General features: G+C 40.5%; 1 protein-coding gene across 1 annotated transcript in view; it reads right to left on the minus strand.

Moving 5' to 3' along the window:
* Positions 1-27,059, minus strand: part of SH3BGR (SH3 domain binding glutamate rich protein) — a 103,006-nt gene that overhangs the window by 59,670 nt on the left and 16,277 nt on the right. The window contains exon 3 of the mRNA XM_075542279.1: positions 14,223-14,303. Within this exon, the coding sequence (XP_075398394.1) occupies positions 14,223-14,303 (81 nt within the window). The remainder of the gene's footprint in view (positions 1-14,222; positions 14,304-27,059) is intronic.

A 27,059-nucleotide genomic window follows, 5' to 3' on the forward strand; every position in this document is an offset into this window, starting at 1 on the left:
AACACTGTATTGACCCAGAATGGAGTATAAATGAGCATAGGGGCAGCTGTACCCCCAAAGATGTACATATCCCCTTTGCCTATCATCACAACCCAGTGCTTGGAAAATTTTCAAGCACCTTATCCCAAGAGTTCAATACAGTAACATATTTGATTTTTAATGCTGTGATCCATAGGAGGGTTTTTTGGCTAATTTTTACAAGTATATCACTATGTCTTCCTTCCTGATCTCTTTTAGTATGGAAGTTCCACTGAAACCTGTCCACCATAGGTGACCCTGTTCATATTTGCAATAGCAGTGGCTCAGCTTCTGACACCAGAGAAACACAGAAGCTACCATCTTATGGCAAACTGGACAGGTGATGCAGCATCTACATAGTACATACAATATTGTGTGTGTGTGTCTGTGTGTGTGTGTGTGTGTGTGTGTGTGTGTGTGTAAAACATTCCAGGTTAACCGGTTCTAGCTGAGTCTATTGTCTTTGAGTCAGGTAAATAAAATATATTGCTACAAGATCATAGAAACCTTTGTTAAATATAAATACCAACTGTGAATTTATTATTTTTCAACATATCCTCCATCTACATCTATATACAGGTCCAAAGGTGATCTTTCCACTGTTCTAGTCCTTCTCCCATAGAATTCTGCACTCTTAAATTTATACATCAAAACAGTAGTTTGGATATCCTTGAAGGACTCAGATGGGGTTCTTCTAAAATATTTTTTGAGTTTGGGAAATGAGAAGAATCTGAAGGGGCAAGATCAGGGCTGTAAGGTTGGTGGGGGTAAGGAAAATTTCTACAGGACATTCCCTGCAACCCTTAAAGAATGAGCAAGTGCTATGATGGGGAGGAGGGGGAATCCTTAGAAGACCTCTCCTGGCCTTTTTCTCACCAATGCAGTTCTCAGTTCTCTTAATACTTCTTTGTAACAATTCCCTATGCTCATTTTGTGCCCTTAAGAAACTCTAATCTCTTTGGAACTTAAAAAAAAAAATGTTTCCCTAACCTTCTGAACTGACCTCTCTCTCTTTTGAATTTAATTGGCCCTGTCGATCTCCTCTGGTGCATTTTTTTAAACTGGGTCTTGCTCTCCATATCATATTGTTAAATCCAAGACTAATCTCGAGTTATGATTCATTCCATAAAACCATCCTTATTAGCCTCAATCTTGCACGGAGCAAGAGGCACTTGTGTGCGCAGAACAAGGGCAAGCTTCCTGGTTTAAAATCAGGAAAGGTGAGTGTCAGGGTTGTTTCCTCTCATTATACTTAGTCAATCTGTATGGTGAGCAAATCATCAAAGAAACTAGATTATCTGAAAAAGGAATGTGGTGTCAGGATTACAGGAAAGCTAATTAACAACCTGCCATATGCAATTGACACCACCTTGCTTCATGACAGTGAGGAAAACCTGAAACGCTTGATGATGAAGACCAGTATGGATTATAACTCAATGTAAAGAAGACCAAAATCTTCAAAACTGGACCTAGCTGATATCATGATACATGGAGAAAAGGTTGAAGTTGTCAAAGGTTTTGTCTTGCTTGAATGCACAATCAATGCTCATGGAAGCAGCAGTCAAGAGATAAAAAGACAAGTTTCATTAGGCAAAACTCTTCAGAGTATTGAAAAGAAAGGATGTTACTTTAAGGACTGAAGTGTGCCTGACCCAAGCCAGGGTACTTCCAAATGCATGCGAAAGTTGAATATTGAATGAGGAAGACCGAAGAATTGATGCATTTGACTTGTGGTGCTGGAGGAGAATGTTGAAAATACCATGGACTGTCAAAAAGACAAGTAAGTCTATTTTGAAAGTAGTATGGCCAGAGTGCTCCTTAGAGGCAGGGATGCTGAGACTTTGTCCTACAAACTTTGGACATGTTGTAAGGCGAGAAATACATCGTGCTTGATAAAGTGGAGGGGCAGTCAAAAAGAGGAAGATCCTCAACAAGATGGATTGACACTAAGACTGCAACAATGGGATCAGACATAGGAACAACTGTAAGGATGCCGCAGGACTGGGCAGTGTTTCATTCTATTGTGCATAACTAGGTCACTGTAGGTCGGAACCAACTCGATAGCACCTAACAATAAGAACATCATTTTCATCAACTTGGGTGAGTAGTACCTGGGGACTTTAACGCTCAGGAGCATCCATCTATGTTACAACTCTTGGTCTCTCCCTATCTGGAAGGAAAAAAAGAGTGATCAAAATTGAAAAACACAGGTAAACATTAGTCCGATGAACTAATGAACCAGACAAACATCAGTCTCCACAACCCTGAGGCCCGAAAAACTAGATGGTTCCAACTACCACTACCCACTGATCTGAAAGGGCCACATTAGAAGGTCCTAGACAGAATCAGAGAAAAAGGAGAACCAAAGTTCAGCATCATAAAAGAAACCAAGCTTACTGGTTAGATAGAAACTGGTAGAACCCCAAAATGATGACTAATCGCCCTTTATGTCTGAAACTGGACTCAACCTTGTGTTCGGATAACCAAACATCAATACCAAAAGCACAGCATTGACCTCGGGTCAAAGTTCAGAAGAGTTAGGAAAGAAGGAGAAGTGGAAACCGGAAAACACATATGTATGAACTGATGAATGTAAAACCGATGATCTGCTCTGTGAAACGTCACCTAATTCCCAATAAGATGTCTTTAAATACTTAACATCTGTCTAAGAAAATAGTCTGCACCCTTACAATTAGTTAAAATGTCTGGCTAAAATGAATGGAAGCTGCTGAACTAAACTAACCAGTAAAGTATCAAAAAGCAAAGTAATGTCTCTTTATTAGAAATAACTGGAGTAGGCACATCAATCCATTCCTGCGACCAGGAATTTCTACCATTTGCCTCTCTCTCCACACCAATCCACTAGCCACTGGAATTCCATCAGAATCTCTCTTGAGCAGTGTTGTGCTAGTAAATGTTCAAATAACTGGATCTACTAGGAGAAATGCCCTGTCAATAGGGCATATTGATTCCCATGGTTTAAAAACTCTCCTCATAGGCAGTTTAAAGCTACCAGAATGATATCACCAAATGTGAAGTTGGGAAGAGATGCAAACACACTGCTCTCACCAGCCAGTATGACCTGGCTTCACACACCACTGCCTCTTGCAAAAATTTGGAAACTTCTTGTACCTAGCAAAGTGGTATTGAGAGTAGATCTGCAAGGTCAGGTAGAGTACCAAAAACTGCCAATCAAGTCAATTCTGATTTATGACAAGTGGCTGGAAATTACTGTGCGTCTGATGTGCTGACAAGTCAATAGTGAAAGCCGGACTTTGTAATTCTCTCTGTCTGAAACCAGGCTATTCCCATCCTTCAACTATGGCCAGAGGGGAGTCACCACCATGTGTGGACCCCGCAAGTGGATCGGAGTCTTCTTCAAATCAGCTGTTTACAATTTAAGCTCTGATACCATTCCCTCCTTTGGATTTGGATTATATTATTGATACTCCTTGGATTGCACGGGCTGGTGTCCTTCATCTTTGTGGACTTAGTTGACACCTCACTTAGATGATTACTTGTTTGAAGACAAGCCGTTAAGATCCTATTCTTTCTGATAGCTTCTTTCTGGTAGCTGGCTACCACCTAATTTCTTCACCATACTTTGCTATAGCACCCATATCTTCAGTGATCTCTTCAAGAGCATCAAGCAGGGCCATGTCATAAGAAAGAATTGTTCTTATATTAGGGCTAGAATTAAGTGCAAGCCCCAAATCCATTTGTACAAATGTGGTTTATATGTGCCTCTGGTTCGTCTTAAAGACATCATTGTTATTTTATGGTAGACAACATTATTAATCATCTCCCTGGAGCACAAAGTACAGTAGAACCCTGTTACTCGACCGCATCAGTATTCAGCATAATCGAATTTCGACATGAAATGTCCAGAAAATTTTGCATTGGAATCTGACCTGACACACATGATTTTTGTAACCAAAAGTAGTTCATGTTTTGGTTACTCATTGTTAGTTGGCATTGTTAGTATGCATTGTTTAAACCTTTGGGGCTGTGTTCCAAGTGTTTTTGCTATAATTTTCTTAGTTTTTGTGGCTTTTTATACAGTTTTTAGATAGGGAAAAAAAAACATGGGTCCTAAGAGATTTTTGAAAAAAAATCATGATAAGGAACTGGTTAACCATGTTACCAATATTGTTGATGATAATTTAGTAAACCCTTTTTAGAAAACAGTTAAGGAAACACCAACAGCAGGACACATTAGACAGTGTTTTGTTTTGTTTTGTTTTGTTTAGAGAAAGCCATCCAGATCCTAATGATAAAAGGCAAAGAAGGGGGAAAACCTCCTGAAAAGCAGCTACCAGTTGATTTTATGGAAGGGGATTCCCCTTCCAATGACACTCTCTCTCTCCATACCTTCTCTCCATATCTTTGTCCACAGATTCAGATCCTCATCAATCTCAAGGCATGGGCCATATTGTAGTTGTTAAAAACTTGTTTAATGTTGCGTTTCTTATTTCAATTATATTAATTAACTCTGAATTTATTTACTTTGAAATTCTGAGTAATGTTTTGGATAAAAAGGCAAGGTTGGGATAAAAACTTGGTGGTTGAGAATGGATTAATCCATTTTCAGTTATTTCTTATGGGAAAAATTGATTTGGAAGCCAATTGAATTGCATCTCAACACTCCTTCTAGAACAGATTAGCGTCGAGGTCCAGGGTTCTGCTGCAATTCTATTGATTGTGTCAGTAATGTATCCAATGGCATGGAATTTAAAACAGAATTGAGAAAAGAAACTTATACAAACTGGCTACAAACCACAATGCATTAATCGTTGACTTGTACAGATTAAACTCTTAAGTGAGTGCACTGGAAAGTAGATTATGGCACATGTAGTTAGATTAAAATTTAACACCTTATCATTTGTTCTCCCTTGAATTTTAATTTTTAATTTATTCTACTTTTATATTTTCTACTTTATTTTATTGAGATTTTTTTTGTTTTACCTTGCTATTATTGTTAGTTGTGTGTGTTTTTCTGTGTATGAAATCCAGGATACATAAATGTAAAGAGACAGTAACTGGATCAATGGTTTCTTGAGGGCATGGCAGGGGAGATTGGGGGGAAATGAGGACTAATCACAAGGAGTACAAGAAAGAAGTAAATATTCTAAAATTGTTTGTATTCATGACTGCACAACTCATCTAGCTATGTTTGAACTATTGAATTATACGATATGTGGATATGTGTCAATAACACTTTAAATTTGATTAATTGAAAATATAAGATAGTGTTCTTAAATTTTTGTGATGAGAGCTGGAGAATAAAACAGATATGCGGTATGAATCAGCGATGGAAATCCACAGAGATGAAAATCCACAAGATTCTCCTGTCTTCCCATTCTTGTGAGTGTGCAGCCCAGCCACACTTCTGGCAATCGAGAACATTGAGAGGCCTCTGGTCTTTACTCCCCAACCTCACACCCACCCCCCAAATACTTGCTCCAGATGTTTCTTGCAACAAACAACTTTGTCAAAGACAATAAAAATGTTCCAGAAGCAATAAGGCTGCTTATTATGCTTAGTGGTGCTTAGTGTCATTTTATAAGCACATGCACTCTGCATAATTGCTGAGGGTATCTATTTTTAGTGTGAGCAAGATTAATTTCCTTGCTGACACTTCTCCACAATGTTGTTTACTACAAAATGACACTGTGACAAATGATATCACTACCATAACCATCAAGGGCTTATCTTTCCACAGGAAATTTGAACTGCTCTCTCTGTTTGTGTACACATAAATGCCTAAAAAACAAAGCAATGTTCTTACCACAAAAGGGTCTAGCACAGACTGTGTTAATTAGTGGTGCATCTCTATGCAAACCACTTAAGTCCCTTGACCTTAAAGTTTGTCCTCTGTGAATAGAGTCTAAATAGGATGAACTCCTCGGTCTCTCTAGAGCAGACTCTATATGCACAGTCATTCTCTTTTTTTTTTATGTAATTAGGGAGATTTTCTTACACTGTGACAGTACACTGCCACTGAAGCTCATAGGAAAACAGAATTTAAAAAGAAAATAAATTTGGCCTTGCAACATAAACTCCATCAAGGTCAATACACTTTTAAGTGATAAAACCAGCCACTTATCCCATTCCTAAAGAACTGAGGTTCTTGGGACTTAGCCATGTAAATTCTTTCTTTTTTTAATTAACTAAATAAATGAGTGTCCTTGAAATATTTGGGGGGGCATTAGAAAACAAAAAAGTAGCCAGAAATTGCCGAATCAAGAATGCTTTGTGGAATCAGGACTGCTTAATGGTTTCCCATTGAAACTCTCACCAAGATGCTCTAGTTCAGTGGTTCTCAACCTTCTTCATGCCATGACCCTTTAATACAGTTCCTCATGTTTTGGTGACCCCCAACCATAAAATTATTTTTGTAGCTACTTCATAATTGGAATTTTGCTACTGTTATTAATTGTAATTTAAATATCTAATATGCAGGATGTATTTTCATTGTGACAAATTGAACATAATTAAAGCATACTGATTTGTCACAAAAACATATGTAATTATAATTCATGAAGTGTCATTTTACCTCCAATACTGCTGCTTTCAACACAGCAGCTGTCTTCTACACAGTAGCTGATCTCTACACATGTGTGACTGGTCCACATAAGTACAACCTTGTCACATACACCTGTATTTGTATGGAGTGTATGTGATGGTGTTGGACCAATGATGTCATCACACCAGGTACTCATATGTGGGTATATCTGCATGGGAGCAGATTGCCTGGTGTCTTGGTTCCTAATACCATTAGAAATCTGTGCTTTCTGGTGGTCTTAGGCGACCCTTGTGAAAGATTCGTTCGACCCTCAAAGGCAGGGGTCCTCAAAATTTTTAAACCGGGGGCCAATTCACTGTCCCTCAGACCCATTGGAGGGCCGGACTATAGCTTTAAAAAAACTATGGAGACTTCCAGGAAGATGGTGACTGAGTAACACATACCAGAGGAACTCCGCAGAAATCAGCCCAGGAGAGTTGCTTAGAGGGAATTTCAAAACTGCTAGATTGCAGGAGGAGCATCGTAAAAATAAGTCGTCACAGACCCACAAGGTTTTGAGGGGCTGGGGGCTTTTGGCATACCACAGAGGAGACTGGCTAGGGCTTGATCTTAGCCCCACCACTGTCCAGAGCCAGGATCATTTGGAGCTGGTGCGGGTTTAATCTTAACACAGCCACAATTTTCCACAGCTGCCTGTGGCAGGGACAAAACCCTTGCAGCTCTATGGGCAGGGACCGGGGCTCAATCACATTGTTACTTCTGTTTCCCTATCTTCTCTCTATCCCCCCACAGTCACAGTGGGCTGTGCAGGGGCTTTTTCTCAACACAGCCACAGCTTGCTGCTGCCTTGGGGCAGGGACTAAACCCTTGCAGCTCTATGGGGATCTGGGTTCAGCTACATTGTTACTTTTGTTTCCCTCTCTTCTCTCTATTCCCCCACAGTTTCAGCCCGCTTACTTAAAAAAAAAATTTTTTTTTCTCCTCTTTGTCTCTTTCCTGTTCTCTCACACTCCACTGCCAACCTCCAGACCACTCCCCTTAGCCTAGGGCATTTACGCCTGTCCCATACCCAGCTAGGTGATCTCCACCCTGTGCAGCCATCCCTAGGCTGGGGAAAGCCCTGCCGCCCTCCACCAGGGGATTCTCCGCCCAACTTCTTACTGGGGAATTTATGCCTGTGTGCTTGGGGGAGCTCTTATTTTTCCTCTGGTGTCCCACGTGACTGAGGGAACTTCCTTCCGCCTACCTTAGTGCCTCATAAGGCCTAAGGCATCTCATCCAACACTTGTCAACATCCCAAGCTGCTGCAGGAACCTCTGCCCAACTTCCGCAACACCAAAGCAGGCAACCCACCAGTCTTCTGGGGCACTCCCCTGAGAGAGAAGCCACAGGAGGATAACGAGGTAGGTTAATTTCATAGTGAAATTAGCTGTAGGCAGTTGGAAGAAGCATTCTTACAAGTCTCCCAGAGAGAGCCGGTGCTCTTCAACTCCCTAGTTAATGGCACCTGGTTCCTCTAAAACAGTGCAACGCAAACAGCCATCAGCCCCAATGACCTCAATGAAAAAAAACAGGAGAAACAAAGGGTAATGGCAGAAGATGTCCTGAACAAATGACATGCATAGAAGAAGCAGACATTGAGCTGCCACACAAAGAAATTTTCAAAATGTTGCTTGGAGTCATACAGGATATGAAGGAAATAATACAGAAAAAGGATGAAATTTTAGAGGAGATAAAGTCCATACACAAAAGGGAAATACAAGAGGAAAGTCAAAGGAACTAACGGAAAGAGCTAGGAGGCAAAAGGCATTTATAGAGGTCTAAATAAAGGTATCTATATATGTAAATATATTTATATATGAGGATGGGGAAATAGATCTATGTGCATATATTTATAGCTTTAGTATTAAGGTAGCAGATGGACATTGGGCCTCCACTCAAGTACTCCCTCAATGCAAGAATACTTTGTTCTATTAAATTGGCATTCCATGATGCTCACCAATGCAATCGCTGAAGACAAAGCAGGTGAATAAGCAAATGTGGTGAAGAAAGTTGATGGTGCCCAGCTATCAAAAGATATAGCATCTGGGGTCTTAAAGGCTTAAAGGTAAACAAGCAGCCATCTAGCTCAGAAGCAACAAAGTCCACATGGAAGAAGTACACCAGCCTGTGCGATCACGAGGTGTCAAAGGGATCAGGTATCAGGCATCAAAGAACAAAAAATCATATCATTGCGAATGAGGAGGGGGAAGTTCAGAGTGGATACTGAAAGTCCATTTGTAGGCCACTGAACATCCCCTTACAGAAGGGTCTCGGGGAGGAGACGAGCCAGTCAGGGTGTGATGTAGTAACATTGAAACATACAACTTTCCTCTAGTTCCTAAAAGCTAACGCTTGGTACCTGTTGCTTTTGTTATAGCCACATTTTTGGTAAGTTCTCATTTATCTCTATTGATTAGAATTTATCCCAAGGAAATATTCCAAAAAAAATAACACTATTCCATAACAATAATCACTGTAGAATTATTTACAATAAAATGATTGTGGACAACCTGATAGCAAAAGATATAAGCATAGTAAAGAAAATTATGGTACATTAATTTTATAGAATAGTATATAAACATTTAAATAACTATTATGGGACTGCAATACCATAAACAAGTTTATAATTCAATAAAGGAAAAATATTGTCTTATATAAAATATCTAGAATTGGGAGAACTTCTGGCAAGATGGAAAACTAAGCAGACACACTATCCAGACCCACAATAATGAAAAAAAGAGAGAGGGGCTTACAGATGAAATCAACCTGAATGATAATCCTGGAACCCTGAGTTTCAGAGGAAAGAATACAGAGGTGGATTGAATACCAACAAGGAGAAGAAGGCAAACAAAAATAGCAAGAAAGGAGACAGAAAGAATGGGTAAACTGTCTTTTGTCATGACACAGCCTGGTCATTTTGAACTTTTGCAAGCAGCATTCAGTCAGGACAGCAACATGCTAATCTCCTTTGCTTGCCTACAACCAGCACAAGCACCTATACTGGTAGCTAGTGATCAGAAAGATGTTACACACTCATAGTGACCAGAATTGTTTCCATCCCTTATCCTTATCCATCCAGTTGCTGGTGAAACTACCCTCCTGAACAATCTCTGTTCCACCTGAAGTCAGAGGCTCGTTCTCATGGATCAGGTGCCAGGTGCAGGCCACCCCTGAATCAGGACGCACATGAACTCCAACAGACCAGCAAGTCATGCAACAACAGACATGCTCCTGCCACCCTTAAAGGGGCAAGAATTCCATCGATAACCAGTCATTCTGCCCCAGCTGCTGTCTGGCCCAAAATAACTCTTTCCAGATCAGGAGCCTGGACACTAGAAACCTTCTAGAACCGCAAAAGCTCCATCTAGGACCAGGTGTCCCTCTCCAACTCATGACCACGTTGCCTGGTAGAGGGCACTAAGCCACACTGGGTGCCCTTACTACTACAGTTTTCTTCACTTGGGACCCTGTCACCCATTTCACACACCCCGATTTTTCTTTTCTTTACTTTTTTTCCTTCATACCTTTCTCTTGTTTTTTTTCTTTATTTCCTTTTCTTTTTTCTTTTTCAATCTTGTTTTCCTTCCCTTTCTTTCTTAATTTTTTATTTACTATTTTCTTCCAACCTCTCTAGATTTATTGTATTTTTTTCTTTCTCTTCCTTTTTCCCCCTTTTCATTATAGCATTGCTTCTTCTTACTGTTGTTTGCTTTCCCCTGCTTGTTTTCCCCCTTTATTTTTTTTCTTTTTGCTGTTAATAGTCTTTTTGTCAAAAGATAGCAACCATACCCCCATGATCCAGCCATACCCACACCCCCTTGGCAAGGCCACCACTTGCTCCTGTACCACTTGATGATCAAGAGACAGTAGCCAACAGCAGCCAAACCCACACCCAATTGTGCTACACAAACATCAAACAGAAAACTGTGCATGCACTCATTCTCTATCACACCCACCGGAGACAGCTGGTGGATGGCTGTCTCACCAACATAACATCATCAAATATAACATCACACCTACCGGAGACAGCTGGTGGATGGCTGTCTCACCAACATAGCATCATCAAATATAACAACATAACAATGTATCAGACACAAAAAACAGTTTCAATTCACATAAATAACACACAGTGGCTCAAACAAGTGACCAAAATAGAGGTCTAGAAAAACCCTTCTAAAGAACAAATGACATTGGAACTCCTGATGAAGAATTCAAAAGGATAATTCTTAAGTTCTTTGAGCAGCTTCAGAGAAAGATTGAGAAAGCTACAGTCCAAATCAATAAAAGCACAGAAAACATTTTTAGAAGGACCCAGAAAAGAGCACAACAACAAACTGATAAAATAAATGAAAAAATTATTTTTGAACAAAAATTATTTCACACAAAGCAGCAAATTTTACCCCATAATGTATTGAAAAGGCAAAGGAGGAGAACTAAATCACTGTAAAACTGATAATAATCTGCTAGAAGAGTAATCAAAGAAAAATAACCCCCCCAAAAAAACTAAGAATTGTGTATACACCAGTAAGAGAAATAAATTGTTAGGGGTCAAAATTCCAGAATAGGAAGAGATCAAATAAAAGCACAAAGAAAGTTTCCAAAGAATTTCTGGATGAAAACTTTCCTAATATTTGGAAGATGAGAATATATGCATCTAAGGAGTTAAATGACCTAAGGACCCCAAATAAAATCTCAAAGACCTAGCATTATCAATTTTTTTCAAAATCAAAGACAACACTCCTGCAAGTACCTTGGGAGCATTGGGAAGACACAAAAAAAGTGAACCTAAGATTAAGCTCTGATGTCTCAGCAAAAACTATGCAGGCAAGAAAATGATAGGCTGACATAAGTAAAACTGAAAGAAAAAAATGACCAACAAAGAGTTACAGACCCAACAAAATTGCCCATCAAATATGACAGCAAAATTAGAACATTTCTAGGTAAACAGAAAGTAAAGGGATTTGTGAAAACCAGACCAACCTTACAAGACGTACTGAAAGGGGTCCTTAGAACAGAGAAGCAACACCAGCAGACAACAACCTGAGATTAGCATACATGACATCACCCAGAGGTCAACACAGGTGTACCTAGATCCTAAGTGAAACAAACCTACAAGGCCGAAAAATGGCAACCAATGAGGTCAATTTATCAATGACAATAATTACAAAGTAAAAAGTGTGAATAAACAACATAACTTCCGAATGGAGAGGACATTAAGTCAATTTCAAGATAGAAGAGATGGTTTTAAACTTGGGCAGAAATTAATAAATAACAAGATTACTTGAAAGAAAATTAATAAAACTTCACATCAAGGAGGGTCTTAGCAACAAAGCCCACATGGAAGAAGCACACCAGCCTGTGCAATCACGAGGTATCGAACGGATCAGACATCAGGCATCATCAGAACAAAAAATCATAGCATTGTGAATGAGGTGGGGAGTGTGGGGTGGAGACCCAAAGTCCATTTGTAGGCAACTGAACATCCCTTTACAAAAGGGTCGCAGGGAGGAGACGAGCCAGTCAGGGTGCAGTGTAGCAGCAATGAAACATACAACTTTCTTCCAGTTCTTAAATGCTTCCTCCTCCCCGCGAACCCGCCCCCACTATCATGATCCCAATTCTACCTTAAAAATCTGGCTAGAGGATGTACACCAGTACAGATAGGAACTGGAAACACAGGGAATCCATGGCAGATGATCCCTTCAGGACCAGTGGTGAGAGTGGCGATACTGGGAGGGTAGAGGGAGGGTGGGGTGGAAACGGGGAGCTGATTAGAAGGATCTACATGTGACCTCCTCTCTGGGGGACAGATAACAAAAAAGTGGGTGAAGGGAGACGTCGGACAGTAAAAGATATGACAAAATAATAATTTATAAATTATCAAGGGTTCATGAGGGAGGGGGAAAAATGAGGAGCCGATGCCAGGGGCTTAAGTGGAGAGCAAATGTTTTCAGAATGATAAGGGAAATGAATGTACAAATGGGCTTTACACAACTGATGTATGTATGGACTATGATAAGAGCTGTATGAGCCCCTAATAAAATGATACTTAAAAATCTACATATAACCTTCTCCCTGGGAGACGGACAACAGAAAAGTGGGTGAAGGGAGACGTCAGACAGTATAAGATATAACAAAATAATAATTTATAAGTTATCAAGGGTTTATTAGGGAGGGGGGAGCAGGGAGGGAGGGGGGGAAATGAGGAGCTGATACCAGAGGCTTAAGTGGAGAGTGGGTGTTTTGAGAATGATGAGGTTAAGGACTGTGCAAATGTGCTTTATACAATTGATGTATGCATGGATTGTGATAAGAGTTGTATGAGCCCCAATAAAATGATTTTTTAAAATGAGGGTCTTCCACCCACCCCATAGTGCCATTAACCAACTCCTAAATCTATAATTTACTAATTAGAGATGGAATTAAGGCCAGACCCCATAGAACCATTAACCAACTCCTAAATCTATAATTTATCTACTGGAGATGGAATTAAGGTTAGACCTAGAGGTGTTAATTTAAGCACTAATTGACCTCATATTTTATTATTTGAAGCATACTTATATATGCAAGTGTGTCTCTACAAGTCTGTCCTCCATAAAGTATTGAATTGTTTCTCCTATGATAAGACTAAATTTAGATTCAGTCATCACAAACCATTTTGAAGTGAAGCTGAGTATAAACAAATTAAATAAGAACTAAAGTAAATGTGTACTTGTATCGACAGTCATGTATGGAATTATTGGTTGAGATAAGGATTGAAAAGGTCATTGTACAATTATGTCAAATGATCCACACTACCGATTCAAATTCCTGACACTAGTTTCAGTAGCATATTGTTGTCATTAGGTGCAATCAAGTGGGTTCCGACTCACAGCCATCCTTTGTACAACACAACAAAACACTGCCCCATCCTCACAAGTGTTGCTGTGTGTGAGCCCATTGCTGTAGCCACTGTGTCCATCCATCTCTTTGGGTGTCTTCTTCTTTTATTACCATCTACTAGCATAAATGCTTTAAGAAAAACCCACTGCCATTGAGTTGATTCTGTCTGATAGCCACCCTATAGGACAGAATAGAACTGTCCCTGGGGGGCTCTGAAGCCAAACCTTCACGGGAGAAAAATGACCCATCTTTTCCTTGCAATTCGTAGCCCAAAGCATAATCCACAATGACACTAGCGCTGCTGTCCACAACCACATCTCTATTTAAATGCTATTGTACACGATTAAGATGAGACGGTGCTGAAGGATAAAGCTTGTTTTAAACTTATGCTTATTTCCAGATCTTACGCTCATCCTCTTTGTCAGACTTAAAAGGCAAAAGTGAATTCATTTTAAAATGAATGATTAAAATATAGGCATAAACACAGCCTGGAAACTCACGTTTTTACATATTTGATGAATTTACTTAAGATTATTGAACACAATGATATTTCTTAAGTTTTAAAAGTTTGTTCTAGCAAGTAGAACAGCAAAAATATGAAACATTTTAATGAAAATTTTTATCACATTTCATCAGAATAAGTGCTTACAAAACTTATTTTAATGATTAGCATTTATTAATGAATCATAGAAGCTGATTTCTATCTTCACTAATAATGAATGCTGTTGGGCCCCAATGTGATGTTAACGCTTACCTTTGATCCAGGAGGGGGGGCCAAGCCAAGAAATGAATATATAATATTCTCTTCTTTGGCAGAGAAGAAAGAGTCAAAATCCTTGAAACAAAGAAAAAGAATGTTTAAGGTCACTGCACACTGTGAGCCAGCATATTTCCATAGATTGATGTTATCGTTCATTAGTTATGAGCTAGCACAAAAGATGAACACAGTTTGCTCTGTCAATGATGACTAATCCTAAAAGTTAAGAAACTCAACTATGAACTTTACATTCATTTGTATACCCTTTCACTGTGCCTACACAGTGCAGTGAGTATTCACGCAAGTGTACACATGGGCACACACACGAATGCACACAGTACAACACACAGGCATACATGCACACCCAAGCATGAATGCACACAATCAAGCACACTGGAATTACTGACAAGACCCAGATTTGCACAGTAAAAAGGTTTTTCAATAGATTTCATATCATTAGCTGGTATACTTATAATTTGTCCTAAGGAATTTGGATCTTGCTCAGCCAAGACTAAGTCAACACAAGAATCCTCTACTGCACATTATGGTAGCAGAAGACCCCTGGGTGGTGCAAGGGCTCTCTCCACTCAACTAGTAGCAGACCCACTCATCTATCAGTTTGTTGCGCTACAGCGACTTGCATGCTGCTGTGAGGCTGGAAGCTGGGCCCCAAGTGTCTCAAACACCAACTTCCAGATTCATACATGAGAAAGAAGGAATAGGCTGTCTACTGCTGAGGAATCGGCCACTGAGAACCTCATGAATATCGGCAGAACATTAGCTGATCTGGTGTCAAAAGGTGCCCCTTCGACACAAAAGCACTCAAACACAACTTGGGAAAGACTACCTCCCAAAGTCGAGTTGGTCTGAATGGCATGAAATGAATAAGGCTTCAGGACCTCCATTTGCTTATGAGGCATGACTCAAGATGACAAGAAACAGCTGCAAACATACATTAGTAATGTGGAATGTACTAAGTAGGGATCCAGGAAAATTAGTGATATTAAAAAATTAAATAGAACGCAAAATTGATATCTTAGACATTAGTGAGCCGAAAGGGGCAGGCTTTGGTCATTGAGAATTGAACATGCAGTTTATTGTGTTGAGAATGACAAATTCAGCGAAATGGTTTGCACTCATCACCAGAAAGAACCTTTTAAGATCTATTTTTGAAGTACAATGCTGTCAGTGACACGGTAATAGCTATACGCCTACAAGGAAGTTCACTTGATTTAACTATTATTAAAATTTATGCACCAACGACTAAAGCTTATGTTGACGAAATTGAAGAATTCTGCCAGCTTCTCTAGCCATTAAAATATGAAAGTTGGAAACAAAGAAGAAAAGACAGTACCTGGAAAATATGGCCTTCAGGTTAGAAACAAAGGTAGAATTTACATGATACAATTTTGCAGCCTTATGAGCCCCAATAAAAATATTTTTTTTTAATTTTTTGCAAGGCCAACAACTTCTTTGTTGAAAATGCCTTTTTCCAACAACATTAACAAGAGCCATGCCCATGGAGTTAGCCAAATAAAATGCATGAGACTCAAGTCATCCACAACTGTCAGATGGAGAAGGACAATGGAGAAGGTCAATACCATCAGCCAAGACGAGGCCAGAGCTCCCTTGTGAAACTGACCATCAATTGCTCTGATGCAAACACAGGTTTAAGCTGAAGAAAAGAGCAGTCTAAATGTCAGAATATGTCCCTGAGTGCATGTCACCTAAATTTAGAAAATATCCCAAGAACAAATGTGATGCACTGAACACTAGTGATTAAAGACCACGCGAGTTGTGAGATGGCATCAAGAACATCATACAGGAAGAAAGCAAAACATTACTGAAAATACAAGAAAGAAAGAGAAGGCCAAAGTGGATGTCAAAAGAGGTTCTGAAACTTGCCCTTGAATTTATAAGAGTAGGTAAAGATAGTGGGCGAAATAACCAAGAGGTTAACAGACAATTCCAACGGGTGCTTCAGGAGACAAAGCATTACAATGAAATGTGCAAGAACACAGAGGTAGCAAGCCCAAGAGGAAAAAGCACACTCGGCATTTCTCAAGCTGAACATATTGAAGACACAAATCAAGCCACAAGTTGCAGTAGTAAGGGGTTCTATAGTCTAGATGGCTCACTTTGTAGCACCTATATTGTATGGTATTTTGGTATGATCTGAATTGTCTCATGTTGGAAGTACATTATCGGGCCTTTCTTCCTTTTCTGTGTTATTTTGGAAGCTCTGCTGAAATCTGTCCATCACGGTGACCCTGCTGGTATTTGTAATACCAGTGGATTAGCTTCCAGTACCATACAACATGCAAGTCACCACAGTGCAACAAACTGACAGGTATTTGTATTGTGCGCTAAGAAGCTTTTAAAAAAAAAAAAGTAGGACATGGTTATTGGGCTCATAGGAAGAAAAGGTTGATTACTGTGTCCTAAATCTTATAAAAAGAGTTATTTTTCTGTGTTCTAATCCCCTTAGTGATTAATTTTATTCTTTTATACTAAATAAATTTGTGTAAGCAACTTCAAATCTTAGTTGAAGAGAATGGGTGAAGCTCCTTAAAAATTTCATGGGGAAGTGGAATTCTGAAATAATAGAATTTTCTGATGAACATTTTGAACCCCCTTGGAGTATCAATGATAAGTATAAGAACTTTGTTATCAGTCAAAAATCGAGTTGAGTTCCACAGTACCCACTTCCTGGTTGCTATTAAAATATTACATGGATAATATGTTACTGGTAATAGTACACATACAAAAGACAAAATCAGTCATTCCAAGGATCACCAAGAATAATCTGTGGGCAAGACTTTTCCTTTTTTAAAAAAAATTTTAAATCTTTACTATTCAGTAGAAGTAGTGACCGTATGTATTTATCATTCTCCTCGGAAGGTTCTAATTCCCTGATGTCTGTTTTTTTGTTTTTAAATCATTTTATTGTGGGCTCATACAACTCTTATCACAATACATACATAAATGCATTGTATCAAGCACATTTGGACATTTGTTGGCATCATTTTCAAAACATTTTCTCTCTACTTGAGCCCTTGGTATCAGCTCATTTTTCCCTCCCTCACCCACCATCTCTCTCTCATGAACCCTTGATAATTTTTTTTCATGCTTTACACTGATTAATGTCTCCCTTCACCCACTCTTCTGTTATCATCCCCCTGGGAGGGGGTTATATGTAGATCATTGTGATTGATTCCCTTTTTCTCCCACCCTTTCTCCCTTACCCTTCTGGTACCTGGTATCACTACTCTTAATATCAGTCCTGAGGGGTTTATCTGTCCTGGATTACCTGTGAGTCCAGTTCTTATCTGTACACGTGTATGTGCTTTGGTCTAACCGGATTTTTAAGGTAGAATTGGAGTCATCATAGTGGGGGACAGAATGCATTAAAGAACTATAGGAAAGTTGTATGTTTCATTGGTGCTATACTGCACCCTGACTGGCTCGTCTCTCCCTTGTGACTCTCTATAAGGGGATGTCCAATTGTTTACAGATGGGCTTTGGGTCTCCACTCCACACTCCCCCTCATTCACAGTGATATGATTTTTTTGTTCTGGGTCCTTGATGCCTGATACCTGATCATTATAAATAAATATATTTAAGTATGTAAATGCCTGTATTTGGACCTCTATAAATGTCTTTTCCCCCTAGTTCTTTCCTCTATTTCCTTTTCCTTTCCTCCTGTCCCACCGTCCTGTTTGGCCTCCATTGGGGTTTTGGTCATTTCTCTCGGATACACTGCCCTTGATCAAGCCCTGCCAGGCCTCCTACACCCTCTTCACCATCGATTTTAGATCACTTGTTGTTCCCTTGTCCCTGGGTTTGTTAACAACCACTTCCTTTCCCCCTCTCCCATGTCCTCCTGGAACTTTCGGTCCCATTGTTTTCTCCTCTGGATTGTTTATCCCACCTATCTTACATAGATAGACATGCAGAGGCAATAATAAGCACAAAAAACAAGACAGATCAAGACAAAGCAATAAAATAAAACAAAAAAAGACAGTCTATAAATAATTCAAGGTCTGTTTGTTGACCTTTGGGAATATTTTTCCCCAGTCGATTCTGATGGAGTGCCATGCCTTGGCAAGATTGTTTCTTGATACTAATAGTAACACACACTAAACACACACACACACACACACACACAAAGGAAAGCTATCAAGAACCAAGAGAGGACATGACTGCACATACTAAACAGGAAATAGACTGTGTATATTAAAAAGTCTTTGTTAGATTTTAAGACTTGTATGAAATGAATGCCTTACATAAACCAAATAATAGATAATATAATTATAATAATACCTCACTAGTGAAATTTTATCTTTTAAAAAAGCACTTAAAATTTTCCCCAAAGTCTTGAAAGTTCATGAGTGTCTATCTAAAGGGCAACTTTTGGTCTCTTTCTGTTCAGAGGAAAGCGAATGAAGAAAAATCATAGACACATGGAAACAAATAGTCTAATGAAGTAATGTCCCATGTGACCCTCAGTCTCCATGACTCTGAGACCAGAAGAACTAGATGGTGCCCAGCTGCCACTATAAACTTTTCTGAAAGGGATCACATTGGGAGGTCCTGGGTAGAGTGGAGAGGAAATATGGAACAAAACTCCAAATCATTAAACAGACCAGGGTTACTAGTAGAACAGACCCAAAGACTGTGACACTGAATCACCCTTCAACTTGAAACTGAACTCACCATGATGGCTAAAGTTTCAGCCAAACAAGAAGCACATCTATATGGGAAACAACAACACTACAAAAGTTTACACACCTTGGGATACCAACCAAGTAAGATTAAAAAAAGACAGCTTTTTGCCAAGGGAAAATGTTCAGAAGGGTTAGGAAAGGAGGAGACATGGAGACAGGAAACACATGGAAGAAGTGTGATATGCAATGCTATAGGATGGGGATTGCAATCGGTAAGATTATAATAAGAGGCCCCTTAGAGGTAAGGATGGCGAGACTGCCTTACATGTTTTGCACAGGTTGTCAGGAGAGATCAGTCCCTGAGAAGGACATCATGTTTGGAGGGACAGTGAAAAAGAGGAAGGTTCTCCAGCAGGTGGACTGACATAGTGGCAGAGACAATGGCCTCAGGCATAGGAACAATTGGAAGTAAGGATGGTGTAGGACTAGCGTTTCATTCCGTTGTGCATAGGGTCACTATGGGCCAAAATCGACTTGATGGCTGGCACCTAAGAACAACACAAAAACTGAGATGAAACAAAATATGTTTGAATTGTTGAATAGAAAACTGATTCGATCTGAAAACCTTCAGCTAATTCATACAAAGGTTAAAAAATGAGTTGTCGTCGCAAAGAAAAGGCCAGGTCCAGAGAGTGTCACAGGTAAACTTTACCAAGCTTTTGAGAAAGAGGCCATTTCAATCTCATGCCAACTCTTCCAGGAAACTCAAAACCCAAAATCACTGCGATAGAGTCCATTCCAACTCATAGCGACCCTATAGAGCAGGGTAGAACTGCCCCTGTGGAATTCCTAAACTAATTATTTATGGGATTAAAAAGCCTCATCTTTCTCCCACAGAGAACAGGTTTTGGAGAGTATGGTTAGCAGCCTGATTCATAACCACTCCACTACCAGGGCTCCATACCAGAAAAGAAGGAAAGCTTAATATAGATAATTAACTATAATCCAGAAGCAACTATAAAGGGGTAAAGACAATTCTAAGAGACTTGAATGAGGAGTTACCATTCCTCAATCCCAGGATTCAGTCCTCATGGCAGCCTACACTGGACGGTGACAAAATTAACTGAATTTCCCCAGGTCAGAACTGGTTGTGAGTGTGGGTACACTTTAAGGGTACTACCCTTCTAGCACAGTAGGAATCTGGGCACAGGGAGCCTACTTGCTGACAGGAGGGCATGAGGCTTCAGGTGTACAGTATGCAAATCAGATGGGCCACAATGAAATCACGAGACTGGGACTAGGGTTGCAAGCTCTCTGAAGAACTTTATGCCCTGGGCATGTAATGGGCAAAGCATCATTGGAGAGCCCCCCACACATACTGTTGCAATCAGATGATGCAAGGAGAGGCAACACCCACCAGCACAGGGAAACCAAGTAGAGAAACCATTCTCCTGAAATGTTCCTACAGTGCCCTCTATTGACAAAGATTAACACTGCACGACTTGCAGAAGAGAAATGCATAAAGATCCAGCTCCATTGTCATAGCCAGTAATGACGTATGGCTTTGGGATGAAAAAATAATCAATCAATCCATTAACAGCAGCAACAAAAAAGAGCAGACAAAATAAAAGGCATTCCTTCATCAAATTTAATCTAGCCTCCCTACTCTGGATACCAAAATTAGAAAAGGGCAGTATGATCCCATTCAATATCTCTGACAGCCAGACGTACACCAAGAATTCGAAATAGTGTTAACAAACCAAATCTAGGAACATGTAACAAGCTAATCCATTTCACTCAAGTGGGTTTTTCTCCCCAACAAAATGCAAGTGGCTTTAATACCAGAAAAATTATAAATACCATATTTATGAATTAAAGAAGCAAAATTATTTGCTTTGGAAGGTCTAGGGGAGGGGGCTTTTAATCAAAGTAAACATCTATTCGTGGCTTTTTTAATGTTTTCACAAACTAGGAAAATACACTGGTAGAGAGCAGCTACACAAAAGTTCCAACAAGGATCATCCGAATGGGAAACACTGACGGCATTTTTGTTAGGATGAGAAACAAAATGGGATGCTTAGTACCATCACTGTTGCCCAGAATTGTATTGGAAGCCTTCACAGTCAGCAGTAAATCAAGGGGAAAAAATAGAGAGCTGTTACAAGGGAATGAAAAATCTATCTTCATTTGGTTAGACAAATAGTTTATATAACAACAAACGCATGCTGCCATCAGGTCAACCCAACTCCTGGCAAGCCCGTGGGCGACACGGGACACCTGCACTCCATAGGCTTTTTGGTGGTTGGTGTTCAGAAGTTGATTGTCAGACCTATCTTCCAATGTGCCTTGGATGGACTCAAACCTCCAAACTTTCAGCTAGCAGCCAAGCAATGCAACTACATGTACCAGTCAGGGACTCCATAATAGTTTCTATAGAGACCTCTCAAGATCAGTTAAAGATAAATTACTATCAAGCGTTTAGCAAATGTTACTTCTATACACTAGCAACCAACACCCAAACCAAGCCCACTGCTGCCCCATCAATTCCAACTCATAGTAACCCTCTGTAGGGTTTCGGAGGCTGTATAGATCTTTACAAAGCAGCTAGCCTGATCTTTCTCCCACAGGCTGGCCTGTGGATTTGAACCACTGACCTTGGCCAACACTTACCTGGCAGTGCCAACAGTCAGGAAGAAAATGTGATTGTTTAAAAATAATCTTTGTGTGTCATGCTTTTATATTAATGAGTCATATGTAGTGTGTTCAATGGTAACCACCATCTCCCCATCCCAAATATGACCGACAAAGACTGTGAATATCACCTTATTTGAAAATGAGGTCTTTGTGTGTGTAATTAAGTTAAGAAATCTGAGATTAAATCATCCTGGATTATTTGAGTGTGTCCAAATTCCATGTCAAGTGTCATTATACTATAGAAATGTGGGATATAAAAAGACTTTTCCCCAGCTTTGTCTCTCCCAAAGATATGCCTAACTTAAGAGACTGCTTGCCAGCAGATGGTGGGAGGTCAGATACTTAGAGATATTCTCCCTGAAAGCATCAGCCATCCAGAGCAATCAGACTATTGTGTGGTCCACTGTAGGTGGGGCTCACACCCTATTGATAGGATAGTGAGTAAACCTGCTCAGTGACATCCAGACGTAGGCTGCTGTCCTGAATCTAGGATCTGCCCATCTTGTCATATGCATACCCCAGTCCCTCCCCTGCCTATTGCGTGTATGACCTTAGATTTCCCCCTCTCATTACTGTATTATGTGTAGTACAAACCCCTTCCTGTGACGTATGTCTACCTGTAATCAAGGGGATTTCATGCCCCCCAAAGATATACAAGCCATGGTTAGAAATAAATCGTTCTCTTTCCTGCCATTCCCACTTTCCACATCCCCACGTGGACCACCAAGCAGGGCTGAGGTGAGCATGCTACTATGAAATATGTCCGACTCCTTCATTTTACTTTCTCTCTTATCTCTCTTATTCTCTATGATTTTACTGTAATCTTTACATATTATCACTGTACAATTGCACCTGCTGGCTCTGTGATATTTGTTAGGGGCTGGCTACCCTGACAGAGAAAGCCCATGTGAAGATAGAAGCAGCGCTGCAGTTACACGGTCACATCAAATGAGCAGTTAAAGCTACCCGATCCTGGGAGGAACATGGAAGACTGTACCCCTGAGCATTCAAAGACAGAATGCCCTGATGACTCATCTCTCCCCGAGATCCTTCTGCAAGGGATATCCAGTTGCCTACAGATGGGCGTTGGGTCTCCACGCTGCACTGACCCTCATTCACAATGATACGATTTTTGGTTCTTTGATGACTGATACTTGATCCTATCGACAACTCATGATCACACAGGCTTGATGTGCTTCTTCCATGTGGGTTTTGTTGCTTCTCAAATAGATAGCTGCTTGTTTATCTTCAAGCCTTTAAGACCCTAGACACTATATCTTTTGATAGCCGGGCATCATCAGCTTTCTTCACCAGATTTGCTTACACACCTGCTTTGTCTTCAGCGGGGGAAGGTGAGCATCATGGAATGCCGGTTTAATAGAACCAAGTGTTCTTGCCTTGAGGAAGTACTTAAGTAGAGGCCCAATGTCCATCTGGTACCTTAATACTAAACATAAAATATATGCATATAGATCTATTTCCCCATCATCATATATAAATATATTTACATACGTGCATGCCTGTATTTAGACCTCTATAAATCCCCCTTGCCTCCTAGTTCTTTCCTCTATTTCCTTTTACTTTCCTCTTGTCCCACTATCATGTTCAGCCTCCATTTGGGTTTCAGTAATTCCTCTCGATTACATTCCCCTTGATCAAGCCCTACCAAGCCTCCTGCAGTGTAGCACTGATGAAACATACAACTTTCCTCTAGTTCTTGAATGCTTCCCATAGCCCCCACCACCACCATTCTACCTTACAAATCCAGCTAGACAAGGGAATATACACTGGTACAGATAAGAGCTGGAAACAGGGAACTGAGGACAGATAAACCCCTCAGGCCCAATAATGAGAGTAGAGATACCTGTAGGGAACTGCATGTCCCTCAGCCTTGGATCAAAGCCATATACAACCTTCATGTATTTACTCTCGGTTTTCTGTCATATAAATTGTGCCTAGTGGTCTTCCTGCCCTTGTTTCCCCTGCAGTCATTAGTTACTTGACCTTTGCTAGGACTGGTGCTCAATTGCTATCAGCCACATGCTAATGAGGCATACCGGGTGCCTGGAGGAAGTGCCGCCAGGTGTGTGTTGTCCAATGAGCATAGTAGTGGCTGCTAGCAATTGAGCACCAATCCTAGCAAAGGTCAAGTAACTAATGACCGCAGGGGAAACAAGGGCAGGAAGACCACTAGGCACAATTTATATGACAGAAAACCGAGAGTAAATACATGAAGGTTGTAATATGGCTTTGATCCAAGGCTGAGGGACATGCAGTTCCCTACATGTCCCCCAATGTACACTGGTACAGATAAGAACTGGAAACAGGGAATCGAGGACAGATAAACCCCTCAGGCCCAATAATGAGAGTAGAGATACCAAGAGGGGAAGGGGAAAGGGGGGGGCGGAAAGGGGGAACAATGATCCACATATAACCCCCTCCCTGGGGGACAGCTAACAGAAAAGTAGGTGAAGGGAGACATTGATCAGTGTAAGACATGAAAACATAATAATAATTTATTAATTATCAATGGTTTGTGAGGGAGGGAGGGTTGGGGAGGGAGTGGAAAAAATGAGGAGCTGATGCCAAGGGCTCAAGTAGAAAGCAAATGTTTTGAGAATGATGATGGCAACAAATGTACAAATGTGCTTGACACAATGGATGGATGGATGGATGGATGGATGGATGGATTGTGATAAGAATTGTACAAGCCCCCAATTAAGTGATTTAAAAATAAAACGAAACGAATGCCCTCCTGACACATGGATTTTGAACATCTGGCCTTTAGGACTGTGAGAAGAGTCTGTCTGTTGCTTTAAGGCACCAAGCTTGTGATAATTTATTAAAACAACCCTAAGAAACTAAGACATGTATAAAGAAAACTGAAACATTAAAAAATTCTAAATAAATGAAGACATAGAGCATATTCTTGGGTTGGATGTCTCTAAAAGAGGTGTTTTAGAGATGCCAATTCTTCCAGACACCCCTTGTTAAGTGCAGTCGAGCCAGATCCAACTCATAACAACTCCATGTGCAACAGAATGAAACGTTACCTAGCTCTGGGTCATCCTCACATTTGCTAAGGTTTCCAAGTTGCTCCTTGTTGCAGCCACTAGTCAGGAATCTTCTTTTTTAATTCTATCTACTTTTCCAAGCCTGATGTCCTTGTCCAGTGACTGGTCTCTCCTAATAACATGTCCAAAGTTTATTAGACAATGCCTCATCATCCTCTCTCCTAAGGACTATTCTGGCTATACTTCCTCCAAAACAGGCTGGCAGCCCATAGTAGGTTCAATAAGTTTGTATATATTTAAATAGATTCTTCATCAGCACCATAACTTATGGACTTGATCTGGATGGGGCTGAAATGTTTTCTTTGATATAAAGTTCTCTCTTATGAACATATGAGTCTTCCTGGATTTGTCTATCTCTAGTCTATCTGGACTAACAAGCAAATCAATTCTAATTCACAGTGATTGGAGTTTACAGTTTCTGGGGCTGTAACTCTTTAATTATCTCTTCAGTAGATTGCCTTTCACCTTTAACTTGACAGGCGGTTATGAACCACTTATGTTGATGGGATCAAACTGTGGAATATTATGATACACGTATTAACTCCAAATTTTTTTTAAAGAAATGTTTCCCTACAATGTTACCTCATTGTGGTCTTAGTCCAAAAATGTCAGGAGCAAGAATATGCAGCCCTGGGAAGACTTGGACAAAAACATGCTTCGGGAAAAACACTATAATAGACCAAGGGAAGAGGGTCAGGGGTCCGATCAAAATGGAAATGGAGGCATGGTCAGTCAACATACAAGCCACAGACATCAGTAGCTATTGAGACAAGGGAAAATGAAGCATGTGACAAAAACAAAGCAAGAAATAAACAGCCAAAAGCTCTGAATCCATGAAACTAGCCTTTCTACAGCAAGGAAAAGTAATAAACTGCAAACAACACCCACCAGCATGGGACCTATTTTTATTAAAGCTGCTTAAAGAACTAAGTCGATGAACAATAATCAGTATTCTGTTTGCACAATGCTCAACAATAGGCTTTAAAAGGTTTTTCACATATACACGAAGATAAAAGAAAAGGAAATAGTAAGCACAAAATTCATTATAATGGGTACCTCTGCTGCAGATGGAGGTAGGTACGATCTGACGCAGGCAGAGTTTGAAAGAGTGCTTCCAAGTTTTGGGTGATCGTGCTTCTTTCATGGGATACACATGGCTATTCATGCTAATCTTCTTTAATCTTATCTACATATACTATTGTTCTTTGAGTCTCACCCACATATACTATATTTTTAAAATGAGCCCATTGCCATAGAATCTATTAGACTCATAGTGACCCTACAGAACATGGTGGAACTATCCTATAAGATTGCCAAGGGTGTAAATTATTAAGGAAGCTGACACTCAAAACTTTCTACCATGGAATGGCTATTTTTGAACTGCCATTTTTTTATTAGAAGACAAGCATTTAAACACCGCCCCACCCAAAAGGCTCCAGACATATACTATACATACCAAAGGCAATGGTGGAGGAGGTGGGGAAAGGAAAACAAAAGGATGAATATAAGTAAGAAAAGGGGGTGGGGGCATGGGGCACTAATCCACCCAAGGGGAGGGTATTGTTTATATCTCCACAGGGAAAGTGGGACCAGACTTCAACCCAGTGCCTCAAGGTGTGAATGCAATATCCCAGTGTGGAGTAGGGAACCAGTGGAGAGGTCTGGGAGGCTGGCTCCAGCACCAAAAATTAAGTGGATTCCTGCCCCTCCCCTGAAAAGAATTTGTTCCAAAGGACGACATTGACTCTGCAGCTATGGGAGATGGACATATTTGATCAGAGCACACGGGAGCAGATGAAGGGGCAGGAGGAGAGAGTGGAGCACAGCCTGGCCCACCAGGCCGTGAGGATGATGTTCCTGAGTAGAGCAGTCAGTCCACAGAGAGAACAACATGGCTGGCCCCACTATGAGAAATGATGCCCCTCACTGGCTAAGGGTGATACAGGGGACAGCACCGGAGACACAGTGTGGGAATTGCACCTGACCTGATCCCACCACACTGAGGCAAAGCACTGGGGGAGTGCAGCGGAACAGCAAGGGAATGGAGTGGCAAGGTCCCCAGGAAATGCTGAAAGTGGACTTTGGGGCCAGGGCGTGGTGCCCCAACAGTCTGCACTGGAAAACGCTCCTAAGGGCCAGCAAACGATCCCTGAACTAACTACAAGCTTTTCTCTTGGGAAGTGTTTTGTTTTGTTCTTTGTCAGTGGTTTGTTGTTGTTGTTTTGTTGTCAGGTTGTATACTGTTGCTTTGTTTTCCTCTGTCTTGTTTTCGTGCATGTTAGTGTCTCCACAGGTCTGTCTGAATAGGACAGGCTGGATGAACTATCTGGAGGAAAAACAACGGGACCGACAGTTCCGGGAGGACTTGGGGTGGGGGGTAGGGGGGGTAAGGAAGTGGT

Source organism: Tenrec ecaudatus, chromosome 2 (genome assembly GCF_050624435.1).
Source record: "Tenrec ecaudatus isolate mTenEca1 chromosome 2, mTenEca1.hap1, whole genome shotgun sequence".
Taxonomy (NCBI): domain Eukaryota; kingdom Metazoa; phylum Chordata; class Mammalia; order Afrosoricida; family Tenrecidae; genus Tenrec; species Tenrec ecaudatus.